The 17,554-nt window shown below is 37.1% G+C and overlaps 2 protein-coding genes across 4 annotated transcripts; one reads left to right on the top strand and one right to left on the bottom strand.

The window, feature by feature from the left end:
* Positions 1-900: 900 nt before the first annotated feature.
* Positions 901-11,858, top strand: LOC139958533 (transmembrane ascorbate-dependent reductase CYB561-like). Of its 3 annotated transcripts, XM_071955659.1 has the most exons (6): positions 920-1,024; positions 3,216-3,332; positions 4,611-4,840; positions 8,969-9,177; positions 9,713-9,864; positions 10,608-11,858. In XM_071955659.1, exons 3-6 carry the CDS (start codon positions 4,648-4,650, stop codon positions 10,816-10,818), a joined length of 765 nt encoding a protein of 254 aa, XP_071811760.1. In that variant the 5' UTR covers positions 920-1,024; positions 3,216-3,332; positions 4,611-4,647; the 3' UTR covers positions 10,819-11,858. The 3 variants fall into 3 exon arrangements, with proteins under 3 accessions (XP_071811759.1, XP_071811760.1, XP_071811761.1); XM_071955658.1 differs by lacking the exon at positions 3,216-3,332 and having other exon boundaries at positions 901-1,024; XM_071955660.1 differs by lacking the exon at positions 3,216-3,332 and having other exon boundaries at positions 929-1,024; positions 4,614-4,840.
* A 122-nt stretch (positions 11,859-11,980) lies between these two features.
* LOC139958532 (tetratricopeptide repeat protein 19, mitochondrial-like) lies at positions 11,981-17,459 on the bottom strand. Its single transcript, XM_071955657.1, has 6 exons — positions 16,951-17,459; positions 16,033-16,217; positions 15,474-15,631; positions 14,489-14,741; positions 13,246-13,405; positions 11,981-12,770 (listed from the first exon to the last, which is right to left on the bottom strand). Exons 1-6 carry the CDS (start codon positions 17,432-17,434, stop codon positions 12,637-12,639), a joined length of 1,374 nt encoding a protein of 457 aa, XP_071811758.1. The 5' UTR covers positions 17,435-17,459; the 3' UTR covers positions 11,981-12,636.
* Between the last annotated feature and the right edge of the window lie 95 nt (positions 17,460-17,554).

The following is a 17,554-nucleotide window of genomic DNA, read 5'->3' as shown; positions in this document are numbered from 1 at the left end:
TTGGGCAGTGGGTCAATTAAGGCACTTTTCCCGACCGTGGTTAACCTGTTCGGCCGAGTGTGTTACAGCACCCGTATATAACACCTGTTCTGAATAAGATCACGCAGGTCATGTCAAATGGGCATGATTAGACAGATTCCGATTCTTCTACGTTCTGTGTACGCCGCGAGCTGTTAATGAACACTCTAGTATAAAGAAATATATATATAAAAAAACACTGCATCGTGTGTGTGTGTGGCATAGACATAAAGGGATAAGGCCAAATTTGTTATGAATTTAAAAGTTTAAAACTTTTTTATCTGTTGTCTGTATATGGCTGACGAATTACGCTACTTGTGTAGCCCGTCGATGTGAGTTGGCCATATTTGAGTTCTATAGTTAGAACAACTTATCACATTTGGTGAATTTGTTGAACTGTCTTATTTCATAATTTAAGGGGGGGGGGGGGGGGAGGAAGCGTATACAAAACATGGCGCAGTGATATAATTATGCATTATGAGTCCGACCTGACTCTCGAAGACTGTGGATGTGTCCTCCATTTTGATGTTATGATGGCGACTTTGGCCATCTTACGGGCAATGTAACGAAATATAAAGTTATGTTCTCTGTGGTCAAAGATTCTATTTTAACCTTTACTGTTTAATACAACTGATAAGTTGACGTAAAATATTCTCAAAAAAGAGTAAAAAAACTTGCAGGTGACGACCCTGATTTCAAATCTTAGATCTGCTTTTCTTTACATTACCCTCGGCCTGATGGATGGACAGGATATGAAAGTGGTTGTTCACTTCTTTACTTTACTCACAGTAATCATAAACCCTCACATCTCCCAGACCTTGCGATTTACTGCTGAAGCGAAGTATACCGCCTTCCACGTCTACCAGCAAAACTGATCATACTCTCAAAAGCTAAGTATACCTCAATTCATTACAGCGCTTTATTCGCAATAAAAACTGCCATTAAACTGTTGCACTGGTCTGGGCACAGAAACATCGACTGCCTTTCTACAGCAAATTAAAACAAGGTAAGGAATCTGAATTGTACAATTTAAATGGTCAAAGAAGTAATATCATAGTAATATATTATGTAATACTAACATTTATCTATCTGGAACTATATGTATAAAGATATAAATCTCATTGTATAGCCCATAGACTTCACTTAGAGGGTAATCAAATAAACTGCTCGCTGAGAATTTGTTTGACTATAGGCCTAGATGGAAGACCATGAACATGAAAATCATTTATCGGCAGCCCTAGTGGATGAGAAATCCATGTTATACCTCAGTCGACAAGGAACTGAACCAAAGATCGAGTAGATAATTAGCCTGTCTAGATCGCTCTTAGACTCGTCACCGCCTCAATCCATGCATGTTAAAATGTAGATACATATGACGGAATGATTATACCGTAACCTCTATTGATATACGTTCATCTATGCTTAGTATAGGGTGTATAGCAGGCACCAGTGTAACGAACCCGAGCTGATCAATTGCGACAACAAGCCTAAAAGATTATACATATAGGCCTACTAGAGCCACATAGACGAAATGAGTGGAATATAATCCCAAATGCAAAGCATTTTTAGGGTTCGTAATCATGTACAGGGCTACAACTTGTAATGCGACGTCATAATATCGAGGTCACTTTTTAAACGTGTGAAAGTTGGTCTAGCTTAACGTGCTATGAGTAAGGCAAGATTCAATCGCCCTTTCACACCATGCATGAATGGTTCACGGACAGTTCACGTTTGACCACAAATAATAATAATAATAACTATAGTTTAATATAGCGCAGACTCCAACAAAAGTTGTTCAATAGTCGCATATCCATTTACGTTGACCACCAACCATATAGAGAGGGGTGTATCCAGGATTTTAAATGGATAGGGTGTCGGCTGTGGTCGCTGAATTCGATACCAATGTAGGTGTGTGGTCAATCTCCCGTTGCGGACGGCTCAGATTTGCCCGTAGAAATAAATTGAGTACAACGATGTACTGCTAACTGTATGTCACTATAGTCTTCTACCCCCGCCCCCATCCCCATCTTCTCCCACACACACTCTTTATCACAAATATTTTGCCCCTCCCTGCGACAGAGTACCACATTTTGAAAATGAATATTTACTTGTTCATATAGGCCTACATTTGGCACGTGCCACGTTTTTGTAAAATTTGCCCACTATCTAAGAGTACGCTAGTCTGAAGCCCTGTACAAGTTACAACCATATATTATTTTCATATCTCAACCACTCTGTTCTGCATGATGAAAGCAAGGAGTGAGCTGATGTCTCCTCTTAAGGATTATTATTTGAGTTTTGCTTTATACATAGGCTATAGGCTTCAATACAGTAGCTCCTTCCCCCATCGGTATATACCTTTGCGAAAACGTACATGCAGGAGCAACCAGGCCTACCGAAATTATGGAATTTACGAAACCACATCTGTTTAATCAAGGACCGATGTTTTCCTTAGAATGACCGCCATTTAAACTTTATTGGAATCAATATGTATATAACTCATAACACTGTGAGGTGCAAACCTTGAAGTGAATAGGTCAACTTGAGAAGTGACCTTGGAAAAAAGTACCAATTAAAAGGGAAACATGTCAGTATATATTCATTGATTTATTGACAAAATATAATGGATATAAACTATTGGCATGCATAGCGGCCAAACATTACATCTGTTTTGGCCTACACGAAGAGGTACCTGTTTATTTCAAAATATACTAGGGATTTTTTTTTTATGATACTACATATCTTTCCGAAAAGCCAGCCAATACATACTTATATTAGTCTTCAATTTAATCTAACAACAATGAAAACAAGCTTGTTATAAACTCTTAAAGATAGTAACTAATAATTCACCTTCATATATAGTGACAATAAAATAGCATAAGCCTGCAAAGTATACATGTTATGGGCCTATACATAATTTCAAATAGGCACAACTACTGACACAGTTTTATATCGCGTATACAAAACAAGCTTCGCTTATCGTTCGTTTTAATAGGCCTATATATAACGTACTTTCTCGGAGTTTGGAGCATTCGGCATAAGTCTATAAAGACTAATACATTTTGTGCGCTAGAGTAACTAAAAAACCCTGAATTGTGTACTGGTAAAGTTAGGTTCTTTGTTGGAAAGGATTTTACGTTGCAAAGGCAAACAGATGTTTCCATCGTAGGCCTGTTTTTTTTTTCCTATTTTCATAGAGGTTTCGGAACGTCCATCAGCTTAAAGGAATTCTTACAGTGTCAGAGACTCTTTAAGAATTTGCTCTTGTAGATGTTCTCGGATTGTAAAGGACTAAACTCACATCTGGACATAAAGTAAGTAAAAGGATTAGAAGAAGCAGTAAATTGCTAATACGTTCGTCTGTCAACTATACATGTATGGGGTAACACCATAAGATACAGGCACAAACCGCATTCGATTCAATGTTACCAAAGTTACAGTTGTAAACATATTGGTGTACCAAGCTGTTTGGAGTTGTACAGACCATTCTAGGAGAGCAATCCCAATTATCTGTCATCCATCCCCCCCCACCCACGTGTAACTATACCCTTGTATATAGAGGATCCTCCATAAAAAATAATCATTTATCACTAATTCCCGCCCCCCCCCCCCAAAAAAAAAATAGTGGCTGTATATGTTTACAGGACATAATATTTGGAAGGAGCAAGTTAAGATTTGAGAAATAATTGCGCATGCGTTGTTCATTTCAAAGGTCTGCAAATGTGAAACTCAGTCTTACTGTTCATGTACATCTAATTTCATTGTTTAGAAAGTATACGATGGAGAACTTTGCTCTTGCTTCTTTTATATATACACACATATATATATATATACACATGTATGTATAAGTGCTGTAAACAATTGGCTTACAACTAATCAGTTGAAGCTTAATTGTGATAAAACCGAGTTCGATCACGTTTCTCTGAAGTTACACTTAATTTTCCACCACTTACTGTTGATAAAGATCGACTCTATTAATATCTCCTCGACTGTTAGAAACCTTGGTGCATAATTTGACCAGACCATGTCACTTGAAATTCATGTTACTAATCTCTGTCGTTCTGCTAATTGGCAACTGAGGAAAATCTTTCTGATTAGGAATTACCTTGATGATAAGACTTGCGAGATACTAGTCCATGCGTTTGTGACATGAAAGCTTGACTTTCTACATTCACTTTTATTTGTCCTTCCTGATTCGACCATCCATAAACTTCAAAAGGTCGAAAACACCGCTGCCCGTATTGTTCTTTTGTAAATTAATTTGCTTTCTTTGTAAAGCGCCTTGAGCAGTGACTTTTGTCTACTGATTTCGCGCTATATAAGTATAATTTATTATTACTATATTATATTATATATATATTAATTTCAATGAAGTGCCAATTTTCGTACTTATGCAAGGTCAATGAATAGCCCATCTACTCGGGGAATCTCTTAAAAAATTGTAGAAGCCTCCACACCCACCCGTCCTCCGATATTATATAGCACCGTAATAATATGTGAATCATGGCCATATTTATTGACTTTGTTTATTTTGGTTTTGTTTTCTTTTTCTTCAAAAATTTACCAGTTTCTCTCTTTGGTTTTACTTTCAGAAGCATTTGAATCATCGTTTCAGAAACAACAGTCAATATGTCGCTTTGCTCTGCCTGTGTTTTGATATTACTGGTAATCCTTGCGGAGGCGCTAGGGGTGTCTGTCGTAGTACTCATGTTTATCCTTCTCAGTCAAATGGGGGGTCTCTCATTGAATATTGAGGAAGCAGGAGCATTCAACCTACACCCGTTTCTTATGACCTTTGGCCTTGTCTTCCTTTATGGAAACGGTAAGTTCACTTCATATTTGCAGAATAGACTTTATTTGAAACGTTTTCATGTTTCTTTTGTCTTCTATAGAATATAATATTTGGATAATATTATATAAAAAACTATTATCTCTTGATATTATTACACTGTTTTACTTCATCTTTCATTGCAAAATAGAATTGAATGTTTAAGCGTTGTGTAGCGACGATGCAAATGTTGTTGAGCAGACGGTCTTCCGTGGATTTCGGTTCGTAAGTCAAACTGTGGGCTAACCACTTTTTTGAATCGTAATTTGAATCTACAAAGCCTGAACCGAAACGGCCAACAGAAAAACTCTGTCACAGTGAAACAAGTAAACAAAACTTTCGTATTTTGAGACACTTTCGTGGATTACTCCACCGATTTAGCGGAATTATACTAAGCTGGGAGGGTTTAAGCGTAAAGTAAATTGAACATGTATACATGTTCAATATATGCGGTGAAACATAAACGTTCGGTCGAAAATTATTCAACATTGTTTCAAAAGTTGAAATATATTATGCAGTATATAGGTATATGCAGTGTTAAACGTCCTTGGATGTAACATTAAATTGAAGAGCACTAAATTTGAAACATCTTGCAGTACTCCATTGGATTCGAACCCATATATCCTGCCTTATAAACTGTCGCCACACTCTTCGAGGCAGCTTCGAGTACATTTACAGTATGGGCTTCTTATCGATATCAGTGAGGTTCGCTTATGATAGTCATTCTTGTCCGGTTTTGTAACATATTTTATCGTAGACAATAGTCCAGAGATCTGTAATGATTCAATCCAATTACTCGAGCATCCTATTCCTTCCCTGGTCTCATCTCGAAAGAGATGTAGTAACTTTTAAAACATACTTTCAATAGTAAAATCATGATTATGCAGTGTCGGACCATTGAGCTACACGGTGGAACAGAAAATAGTGCACCCGGTCTGCTGTCTCATTCCAGAAATATCGTTTGAACTTGAGGCATTTTTTGTTCACGCACCGGCAATATATCCAAAGTTTTACCCGTGTTTCTCAGGATTTGTCAAAACTCAAAAGTATGACTTTCTTGAGACGATATTGATGTTTATTAGCATGTTAGTTCTTACGAAAATGCAGCTTGGAAATAAGGAGTTGTAAACGACGTTAAGAGTAATACTGAGAGCAATGCCAATATGGTATGATATAGTTTGATATAGATTATATATAATGCTCGGGACGTAGCCTACATATTGAGTGAACGGTAGATACGTCTATATAGAATCATTCAAGGGCGTAGGAACCGGGGGGGCTGGGGGGCGCCAGCCCCCCAAGTGAAAAATGTGGAGGGGCGGAAGTATCATTCCGCCCCCCCCCCCCGCTTCGCAGGTCAGAAAACCCCTTTTTCATTTCCATATGAGAAAAAAATCTCATTTGGAGCACCAAATTGCATCTAAGGCCAGGTGAAAATACAAAATTAAGTTTACAAAATGGAGTGGGTGTTGAAGTGTGCTATATTGTACCAAATTGCATCTGAGGCCACCTGGAAATGGAAAAAATTCCAAAGGGGAGAGGGACACCCCCTCCCCTTAGACCCATAGGCGTACGAGGCGGGGGGCAGACTGCCCCCCTGAATTTCCAGAGGACAAGAAATTCGGGCAAAAGTCCTGAAAAGTTCGGGCAGCCTAAGAGGAGAAGTTATATATATATATATATATATATATATATATAGCCTATGTAAATATATAGCCTATGTAAATATATATATATATATATATATATATATATATATATATATATATATATATATATGCAGTAGCTTGCCCGGATCTTTTTCAAATTTTTGCCCGACAATTCCATGTTTACTTTATTTAGCATCATGATGCCCGAACACTTCCGTGTAACACCACCGTAAGTGCAGCTCATCTGGGCTACCACGCTTTTTGCACGATCAATTTTTTTTTCTATCTAGTCAACTGTTCACCTGGACATTTCCGACATAAGTGTATACAAGAAACATTTTGATGGTAAGGGGGGGGGGGGGGTGCCTACAAGCCTAGAAGTACAGGTTTATCATATTCTTTGTTATATTTTATACTTTTTTTGTGAGACAAATTGCAGTCTCACCTGACATAGCGACATTATCTCGCCTACGTGTCGTTGAATCATGTATGTTTTTCTGGAGGTTGCTGAGTACTGTGTTAAAATAATAAATACGGTAACTAAATAGGAGCTTAAAAAATATACTGTCCTATTTTTCCCCTTCGAAGTGATGTTACCAATTTTCTTCTTCTAATTTACCAAATTTTTGGGGAAGTGTAAATTTCTAAAACATGAGATTATAAATAAAGAATGTTTAGATGCAACTTGCAAGGCCTCAGAAGTGCCGTTTTCCGGCAATCTGAGAGGCATTTCTTGCCAAAAATTTTCTTGTACGCTACGCGCCAACCGATGGTGGCGCTCCGCTTAGAAAGTGTCACGGGAACTTTCGGGCACAAAAATTTCTGCCCCCCAAACTGAAATGGTCCCATTCGCCAATGCTTAGACCCCTCCCCCAGACCGGCCATCAGTCTTCAGCCCCCCCCCCCACTCAAAAGTACCTTCCTACGCCACTGGAATCATTATTTCGAGACCGACAGCGTAGCTCTTTTGAGACAGACTGCAGATGACTAATTACCTAGCAATGTTTCTCAATGTAAAGTTTCGATTTTAATTAAACCATGCAATTGGTAGACTATAAAATATCTTATATACGAATTATAGTGAATGTGCAAGATGCGTGGAACAATCATTGTTAAATCTCATGGATGGGCTCACATTTCATATTAATTTAACATAAAGTTGCAGCATAAAACCGGGTCGTCATCATTGTCAGCGATATTAGCATTCACTGCACAGTATGAAAGCACTGATTTACGATAATGTAGTTCCAATTGAACCAGTATCTATATGTTACATATATCATTCGCCACATATCGCCAACGATAAGCCTATAGGGAGTATATATACCAGCATATTAGTTACTAATAAATATAGGTCTAGGGCAGCGGTGATTACTACGATGCCCGAAGTGTTGCCAAAACATGCCTAGATGAGGCTTACATACGTGCACCCTGGATCTATTCCAGCTGCCAAATCATACATGCCTATACTCTTTTCCGCGCCGAATGTGATCAACTGTGAAATGATGCAGCCACCAGCACCTAATTCCACCTTAAAGTGGCATATACAGGCCATATGCAAAGTTAGAAAGATAAATTGTGCCGCCTACTACCCAGGTCCCAGTCATTATTTATCTGACCAATATCAAGAAAGTGCCAGCATTATAAATAGAGACTAAGGCCTTTTAAAGAGTACAGTAGCATGCTGAAAACCTAATACACTAAATAAATAGTAAGGAACAGACATGGAGAACTGAATTGTTTACAAAAAAACAATATCCCTTACCGAAATCCCAGATCTGGCTTTATATCTGGTTAAATCTGGCCAGATCAAGTTTTATCATGCCATATAAAGCCAGATATAACTGGATAGCCTAGCTAGGCCTACATAGAATTTATAAGATCAATTTAATTTCTTAATGCATGAAGTGTATACATTCCACTACGTATGTCAGTGAAGATCTATAAAGACATTCGTGATCACTGAAATAATCTAAATAAAAATGCCCCTCATTCTAGAGATTTGTATGTGCCCACCAAGTGAATAACCCAGTCATCCCTTTATCGCAACCAACTTACGGTAGGCCCTATATGGTGGGGTGGTCATATAGCTGACCGGCCGTGTAATACAATTCCCCCTCGTGGCCCTCGTTACAGTTGGCAGCGGTCAGTATATAGCGAGTGTCTATAGAAAGACGCTATCACCCAGTTGGGACAATTTTTTCTATACTGTATACTGTCATGCCTGCTTCAAAGCACTCGTAGTATCATGCAGTATGAATATTATGTTTTTTTATCAGATAAAGGTTAGGAACTGTTTGTACTGTCAATATGAGTGCTTTGAAGCATGACATGGGAGGACAGTTTAGAGAGGTATTAGCATTACGAAATTGTCTCAACTGGTTGACACTACTTCACATAATATGCATATTCATATTTTTGAGAATTTCTCGATGCTGATTGGGTCTTCCGATTTTCTTGGTGTTTTTCGCAGGTATTCTGGTTTATAGGGCCGGGGCAGCCACGGGACTCAGTAGATTTACTTTGAAGATGATACACTTCATCATTCAGTTGGTAGCCTTCATAATGGCGGTTTTAGCCCTCTTTGCTGTGTTCCGGTACCACCGTACCCACGGTTATCCGAATATGATGAGCCTCCACAACTGGGTTGGCATGGCAACAGTAGTTTTCTTTGGGCTACAGGTGATTAATAAAAGTCGTGTCGCTGAAAGACTTGTATACTTCACATATGTAAATGTGTATATAGAATGTTACAGTAACAATTTTAGACAATTAAATGGATGTAGGTCCTATAATTACCTTTACCATTTCACAATGACAAAATTTCTCCTAATTGCACTCCCACGTTTACCTAACTACCCAACCCACGCTTTGCAAATTTGCTCCTTGAATACTCACTTCATAAATTTGAAATGTAAAAAAAGATAGGAAAAATATACATTATGTATACACATTCATTAACTAAAAGAATGTTTCAAATTTCACTTTAAATTTTGTTTGTGTTTCTTCTGGTAGAATGTAAATTCATGCATATTCACCCTTACAACTAAACTTAATGACGTGGCCATTACGCCATTAATACGAAGATTCATGCACTGTTAACTTTAAAAAACAGATGGAAAAAATTACAATGGTCTGTTAATGGCGCTAAACACTCATAATTAATTTTCCCCTTTCTTTCTTTCTTTCTTTTTTATATTTTGTTGTTCTTCTGTAGTTGTTGTTTGGGTTCCTGTTTTTTCTGTTTCCTCGTCCAAGAGAGTCGATCAGGTCAGCCTATAAAGGAGTCCATCTTTTCTTCGGTTTCTTCATCTTTGGTATGGTGGCAGTCTCCATTCTTACAGGGCTTACTGAACAAATCTTCTACAAGTAAGAATGTGTTGTTATTCAAATCATCGACTCAAGTCGATGGATAATGTTCTAAAGTATTGCAGTCCATGGTTTAGCAAGCCACTTTTGTTATATATTATCTTTCAAAGTGTATATTCTACGGTATATCTTAATTCCTCTAAATATTCTTAAACATAATATAATGAGATGTTTCTTGTTCTTAATGTTGTTCATTTGAAATTTGACTGAGCAACAATTATTTCACTTGCTAGCATATTAAAGAGGAATAAAGTGACTAGACTGGGGCACTTGAAATATTCCTAACGTACATCATTACATCTCACCTAAAATTTCTTTGCCTGGTCGAGCCCACGAGTGCAATTATGTCGATGGGCCACTTTTAGCACTGTTCATGTATAGTATGAAACTATACTACTCTTTGTATTCCATATTTGTCAGGGCCCTCCAAAATTTCCCGGGTTCCCTAAAAATTGACCCTTTGTCCTGGAGTGTAAACCCTCTTACACACCTGTCGTCAGGCCCGGGGCCCGTGAAACATGGAATTAAAAAAAGAACAATATGTTTCCATTGCATAATATAGTTAAGGAAAATGAAGAAATTGGACACAGCGATATTATTGTCGCTGTGGGCCAACCTGACCATCAACACCAAGTCAATATCAATCGGTCAAAAGTTTAATCTTTCTTTTATTGATTGAACATCATGCTTGCCATTCGAAATGTTCAGTTGTTCAAGGTAAAACTGTTCTTCTTAATTCACAGCAATGGCGGTTTCGATAGTGTAACGAGTAAAGTGCTGATCGCTAATGTGATTTCCATAGTTTTGGTGGCATTTATCGGTGTCGTGACCTTCACAGTCACAAGCTCTTTCTTCGAAGATAATGACGAAAAAATTCAAGATGATATTGCTGCAGCAACATCTGACGAGAAATCAGGATTATTGGAGATGAAGCCAGCCGAATCTAGTACATAGTTTCAACTATGCACAAGTGAATTAAAACGGTCACGGTGGCCAATGGGGGGGGGGGGGGGGCACATTCCGAAGGAACGTGGGAAGTGGGACTTTGATTTAAGAGGGTTGCCCCTAAATTAGTAAGATGTGTGTTACAATCGCCCGTTATTTTCATAAAGGTTTACAATTTACTTTAATGTTTGTATGTATTTTTTTTTTTGGTGGTGGTGTTGGTGCTAGCCCAGGCCATATCCTTAACATTCTGACGACAGCTGACAGAAGATTATATTAAACTTGTGAAGTTTTTAACTTCCATTACTTCCCCAATATAAGAATTTTCAAACCATGCGTGGAGGTAAATGGCTGAGGAGGACGGGCGTTGAGAAAGAGATGTAAAAAGCTCCATTTGAAAGTTTTGTACATGTGTCTTGTCAACTGAGAACGAAAGGGAATCGTGTTATTCAAAGCATAATTTTCGATATCAGGAAATACAGCTTGCCTTCTGAAGGGTTTGAAGCGGATGGCAAATTCTGCCATTCAATAACTGATATTACATAAAAAAAAATTCGGGTGGGGGGGGGGGGGTAGGCTGTCCATCCTCTATACTTCAACTTCACAAATCAGGAAACAAGTATGAAACAAGTTTCTACAAAATCCAGGGAAACAGTCGATTTATCATAACATTTCCTAATGATTTATTTATATTTGATATTTCATAAACTTACATTTAAGTATGAAATGGAAGCATAAATAATATACTTGTGTTATACCTTTGTTGGGGTTGTGGGCGGGGGGGGGGTAGGTAGGGGGAGGGGATGGTCTTTACTTTACAGAAACCTGGATCTGGATTTTGTGCAAAAGTGATAATTCAGGCTATAGATTTGGAAGAGACAAACTAAGATATATTATTCAAATTTCTTCATTCAAATAAACAGTTTTTCAGATGATTTATGATATTGTGATTTGCATGCAGCATATTTATTTAGAGAATTGCAAACTGCATGAGAGTTAAAATAGAAAGAAATAGACTCATCAAATATAATAAATAACAACAAACTAAGCCTGAAGTACTATATCTGTTTATTTCTCTCTTTATCAACATTTTTATTATTTCATTATCATTTCTTTTACAGTTCCAAATAATAACAAAATAATATGTTCACTCTTGGCAAGGTTTTGAATTTAAAAATACAACAAACTCTGTTCAGATTTTGACAATATTTGGTACAGATAGACTGATTGCCTAAACAGTTCGTGCTTTGCTTTATTAGTTAAGTACTTTGGCAAGGGGGGGGGGGGGAGGGGGTGCTGTAGGGGGTGGAGAGGGGTGAATATAGGGTGGACAGGCCAAGGTGTGTCACAATGTTACCACTGTTGACCAAAAACTAGATTAGTTATGCAGAGATTCTACTAGAAGGCATATCATGGTAAATGTTAAGGACAAGAAACTAACACTTTGGTTCCTTCTGGGAGTCTGGTGGTATTGCATTTGAAGTAGACCAATCCATTATCATTATTCTAACCCTTTTTTTTCTTTTCCGTCTTTTTAGAGAAATAGATAACAGTCACACAGACCCAAACAGATTAATGCAGCTCCACCATTGATTTGTCGCTCAGTACACTAGACACTCCTCACCTGGAGAAGAGTAGATGTAGATAATATGAGAACAAATCTCATTGTTAAACTACCTGAGATTCTTGAAAAATAGTTGCCATAGCAACTGAGGTACATGTAAGCAACAATGGCTTAAGCGGAAACTAAAATCGTATAATGGACTTTTTTGCACCAACGACTTATTTCTTTTTGTTCCTTTCATCACTGGCATTAATTTTAGTATTCTAATCTGTTTTTCTGAGAGGAGCTGCGAGCTTGGACATGGCAATCCGTACAAATATGATGGTATCATCATCTTGTGATTTTTCGGCCAATCGTAATGCTCGTCGAAAGAGAGCAGTTGCTTCCTCTCTGTCACCTGCAGATCATAAAAGAAAGATTAATAATTGATACTTGTCAGTAAAACAACAAAATATCATAAAATTTAAACGTAGAGAGAAAGACCTAAGTAGAACACATTGCATGTCATCACTCACCAGTCATAATAACCAAGACACTTTCAAAGGTTCAAAGGTCAGCCCAAGATGGAATAAGACCTGTGAGCTGAGAAAATGCAGCATGGCTGGTTCAGCACAACTGTCATAAAAATGTGAATCTAAGCAACAGTTTTTGACACCACAATGTATTTGGATATTCACTTTCCTTCCCCTTTTCTCTCATATGAACCTCCTGCCCCCCCCCTCCCCGTCCTCTACACTCTTGTGAAAAGTAGGTTATTACTAAGATCAGGAGACTGCACAGAAGTAGTTGAATCTCTGTTGTATCTTTTAGTGATATAAAGAGAGTACCACATCAACAAACAGACTTCTATCAACAGCTACTCAGTTTCTTACCATTCCTGAGAAGCAAAGAAGCTTTATTGCACAATATCACGGCTAAATTATCTGGAGAATCCTGTGCCAGTTTCTCAGCTCTACAAACCATCTCCATAGCTTTCTTATAATTCTTCTTCTGTTCATAAACCGTTCCAAGATCGTTTAGGAGAGTTGCCGTCTGCAACACAGAAATAAGAGAAATTGAAAACAAACAAGAAAACATTGCTGGCATTTATAGCTAAGCTCTGTCCTTCGCCTGTTCTGTAATGATGTAATCCTAATTTCATTCTTTCTGTTCTTTAATGTAGTGAATTGCTATGTAATAGCATGTTAAGTTAAACCAATATTTAAAGGCATTGAAGACTTGCCCCAAACCGCGTGCCGCCCTCTGAAAAAGTTAATTTCCGTAGCTTGCAAGTGAAGTTTTTATCTTGTCGCTACAAAATGCAGACAGTAATGAAACGTGATACCTTGTTATTTTTTATCTTGACCTGAGATGTCCATCGCTGCTATGTACAATGTGTTGTGGGTATTGACCGTAGCTGTATGCATTGACTGTACACTAGTGTCTAATTACCGAAGGTAGCAAGCTGTGTGTGTATTTTCTGGGATCGATGGTGGTGTCTAACACTTCTGTTACACCTCATTCAAAACTAGGTCAGATTACCGGCATCAGACGTTTCTTTGTGCGCGAGTCTTCCCTCCCTTTAACTTAATCTCTATTTCAATAGGAGCTTTTCACATTATCTACTTGAGACAAAATCTTCTGGTTGGTTTTCCAAGAGCTGACTCCTTGTTCCTGCAAGGTTCACCAAACATTCTGTAGTGCTATAACAGTTTACTATAAGTATTCACTTTAGTATTTAGTACTAACATAGATGCACAAAACAAGTCTTCTGTTTTACAACATTTCCTAAATATATCTGTGTTGACATCACATGATCAATCAATCAAGTGTATTTGCTACCTTCCATTGTTTACATTTTGAACAAGATAGGATAAATATAGATGGTATCAAATACAGTAAACGGTAAATATAGGGAATTGCAGATGGAAGTAAAGGAACCAGAAAAAAGTGGATACTATTCTGGTCTGGTCCGTTTGTAACATAGAAAGTGCATGATCTAACATAAGGATCCATAAATATCTGAATTTCTGCTACCAAGGGTTTCAAGTGTTCGTATTTCCACATTTTAATATTGTGTGACACTATAAGTGCGGTTTCTACTATACGACCATGACACTCTGTAGTGTTACCTACCTGTGGATGTGGTTTTCCTTTATCTGCCAGCTCATTCTCACAAATCTTGATTGCTCTGATGTAAGCATCTTCTGCAACATCATAATGTTTCCTCTTCAACATGAATTTACCATAAGCATCCAAGCTGACGCCGAGCATGGCGTACAGATTCATCTCCTGTTCGATATCTTCCTCACCATTCTCCTTAAATATCTTCAAACCTTCCTCCGCTTTAGAAAGACAAAACTGAAATCCTGCTTCTGCCTCTGTGTACCTTGCAAGTAAAACAAATTCTGTATAATTACTAAAAATGTGACTACAACACTGACAGTATGACTCAAAGATGGCAACCTGCGGGCAAGTATCTGCTGCCCCTACTATAATAGTACCAGAATCATTTTAGCAAGAAAAACATGAAACATGTATACCTTTGGGAGTTTAAGCTCAGGGCCTAATTGTGATAGAGTATTCATCATAACAGGTCAACAATACAAATGTACAATTTTTCTAATAAATTTATGACTTCCAATATTATGTAACATTTTAATATTTGCACCACAGTAAGTACAACCCAAATGTTGCAACCCGGGAGATTGGGTACAACTATTGCTGTAATCAACAAAATCAATTTCATGCCCACCCCTGATTTAACTAAAACAAATCTGCATTAATTAAAACATGATTGGGCAGACTCTCTGATGAATATTCAAGCACATTAATAATAAGGAAATCATGGCTTCTTAACCACAAATTAACAGTATCATTTTGCCACCAACGTACATCACCATACTTTCAAAACACCGCTTCACTTTATATTATTGCATGCCAGTTCGTAAACAGACAAAAAGATCATATATATATACTCCCTAGTTTAAGAGATATCTCAAGGACGACTAGGTCGTGCTTGGGTAAGCCTGCCTCAAGAAGTAGTTTAGATACCAGTTTGCATCAATTTTGTGATCTGGTTATGAAAAGCAAAATTAAAATGAACACTGTTGTACTATACCTGTACTGTAGATCGTATATACCAGCTAGTTTAAGAGATATTTCAAGGACTGCGGGGTCATGCTGCTTGAACCCTGCCTCCAGAAGTAGCTTAATAGTTTCTTTAAAGAGCTGCTCTGCTTTCAAATACTTGCTGATTTTCAGGTTGAAATTTGCCATCTGAAGGTAAATAAAATAAAAGAATTAAATGTAGTGTATGTACAATATGAATAAGCATAGAAAATGAGGGCTTATGTGTTTGATATCTATCTTGGTATCAAAGTTATGAAAGTTGATCAAGTAAATCAGTAAAGTTGGTTTTACTGGGCTCTTTGTACCATGGGACTAAAGTTTAAAGCAAAATGAAGCAGGTATTGTATTGCTAAGTTATATTTACTATGACTACCAAAAGTTTTATCATTTACATTTACCCTGATGTCTGGGGAAAGAAATGATACCATCATATATTAACAAAGTGAACAGTGTTGATTCAGTCGGTCAAAATAGCACAGTAAAACACACACACAATATTTTTTCTTCAGTCCATAGGACCTTAAAAGAAAATAAATAGAAAAACATACCATATCATAAATGTAGACTACTTTATCAGTTCTGTTTTCTTGTTTTGCCAACTCAATTGCTAGATGATAAAAGTCCTCAGCTTTATCCATGTGTCCTTTCTGCTCAGATGCTACAGCTTTTGCAACTAGTGATTCGACACTTTCTTCTTCTTTTTCCTTTTTGAAAAATAATGCAGCAAATATCCCTGAAAATCAATATATATAGAAGAATAAAAACCTAAATATGTTACTTTATTAGTAGGGATAATGAAAACATCAACTGCCATCCTGTGTAATTGTTCATGATTAGGAAACAATTTACTGTCTGCACAGAATACAAAGAATAGAAGCAGCATATGATGAGCAAAATGAAAGGACATCATTTATATGTCCTATTATAAGTTATTTTCAATGAAAACTGGGCCAATACCTGAAGGTACAAATGTACAGAAAATTTACAAATGAGTAGATCTTCTTAGAAATAGTGCAGTAAAGGAATATTGAGCTAGGGTTCTGTAGAAGTGATTCAAAGCTTTGTTAAATGGAAAATAAGTGTAAGCATTAAAAGGAAGTTGAGAAAATAAATATTCAAGACAGGATTTTTCAAACCAAACACATGACCTATAGTCCAAATTCTAACTGCATACAGTAGCTTGCAGCTGCACATTTCACTATTATGTCTAAAATAAACTTACTTGAGGGGATTTGAACTCATATTTTCCACTCAACAATCATCTTCACTCATTTAATTGTATAAACATTAGTTACTAACATTTGATACAGTACAATTATTAGCCTAATTTGTTCATGAGTAAAAGCAACCTTTGTCAGTAATAACACACTTTCTACACAAATGTGTCATTAAGATTGGTATAAAATGAATTAAATTAACCCTTCAATGCTGGATACTCTATTAAAGTTAGGTTGCATGATCCTTACCTATAACTTTTAAGGTATTTCCACTTCTGTTGCTAGTGGTTTTTGAATTGGGCTGTTGATCAAAATTCGACAGACATTTACATCCATTCCCTTGAGTACGAACACAAACACCTGGTCTAAGTGGTTTATTCAACCAAGAGTCAATGGCAATTACTATCAAATTCTGGTGTCCCGCTGTATGTTTTTGCCTTGTACATGTTGCGGCGGAGGAACATTTTGTAGAATCAATTCTATGCTTAGGCCCAACAAGAGCAGCATATATAGTATCAAATCTGCGACAGAAAACGGAGCCATACAAATTGTCTAATGAAAAAACGACCCCACATCTACCAGAATAATTCTTCTGATTCTTGATTTCATATGACATTGCTTTGGTTTCTCCCGCTGAATTCAGAAAATGATGTTTAAAATGAGGTAAACATCGAATGATTCTTTTGCATCTCACAGTCCCATTGCGGTATGTATTGATCATGGAGGCTGCCATTTTGAAAATATAGCCAGAAGGAGAATTTTGCACTTTAAAGTTCGAGTTTAAAAATACTAAAAACCATTTTTTAGCAATATAAATGTCTTAAAAGTTACTATAATGTCTTAATTTTACTTC

This window comes from Apostichopus japonicus, chromosome 18 (assembly GCF_037975245.1).
Source record: "Apostichopus japonicus isolate 1M-3 chromosome 18, ASM3797524v1, whole genome shotgun sequence".
Classification (NCBI taxonomy): domain Eukaryota; kingdom Metazoa; phylum Echinodermata; class Holothuroidea; order Aspidochirotida; family Stichopodidae; genus Apostichopus; species Apostichopus japonicus.
The sequence above is the reverse complement of the archived record's forward strand: the minus strand, read 5'-3'. Positions and strand labels throughout refer to the sequence as shown.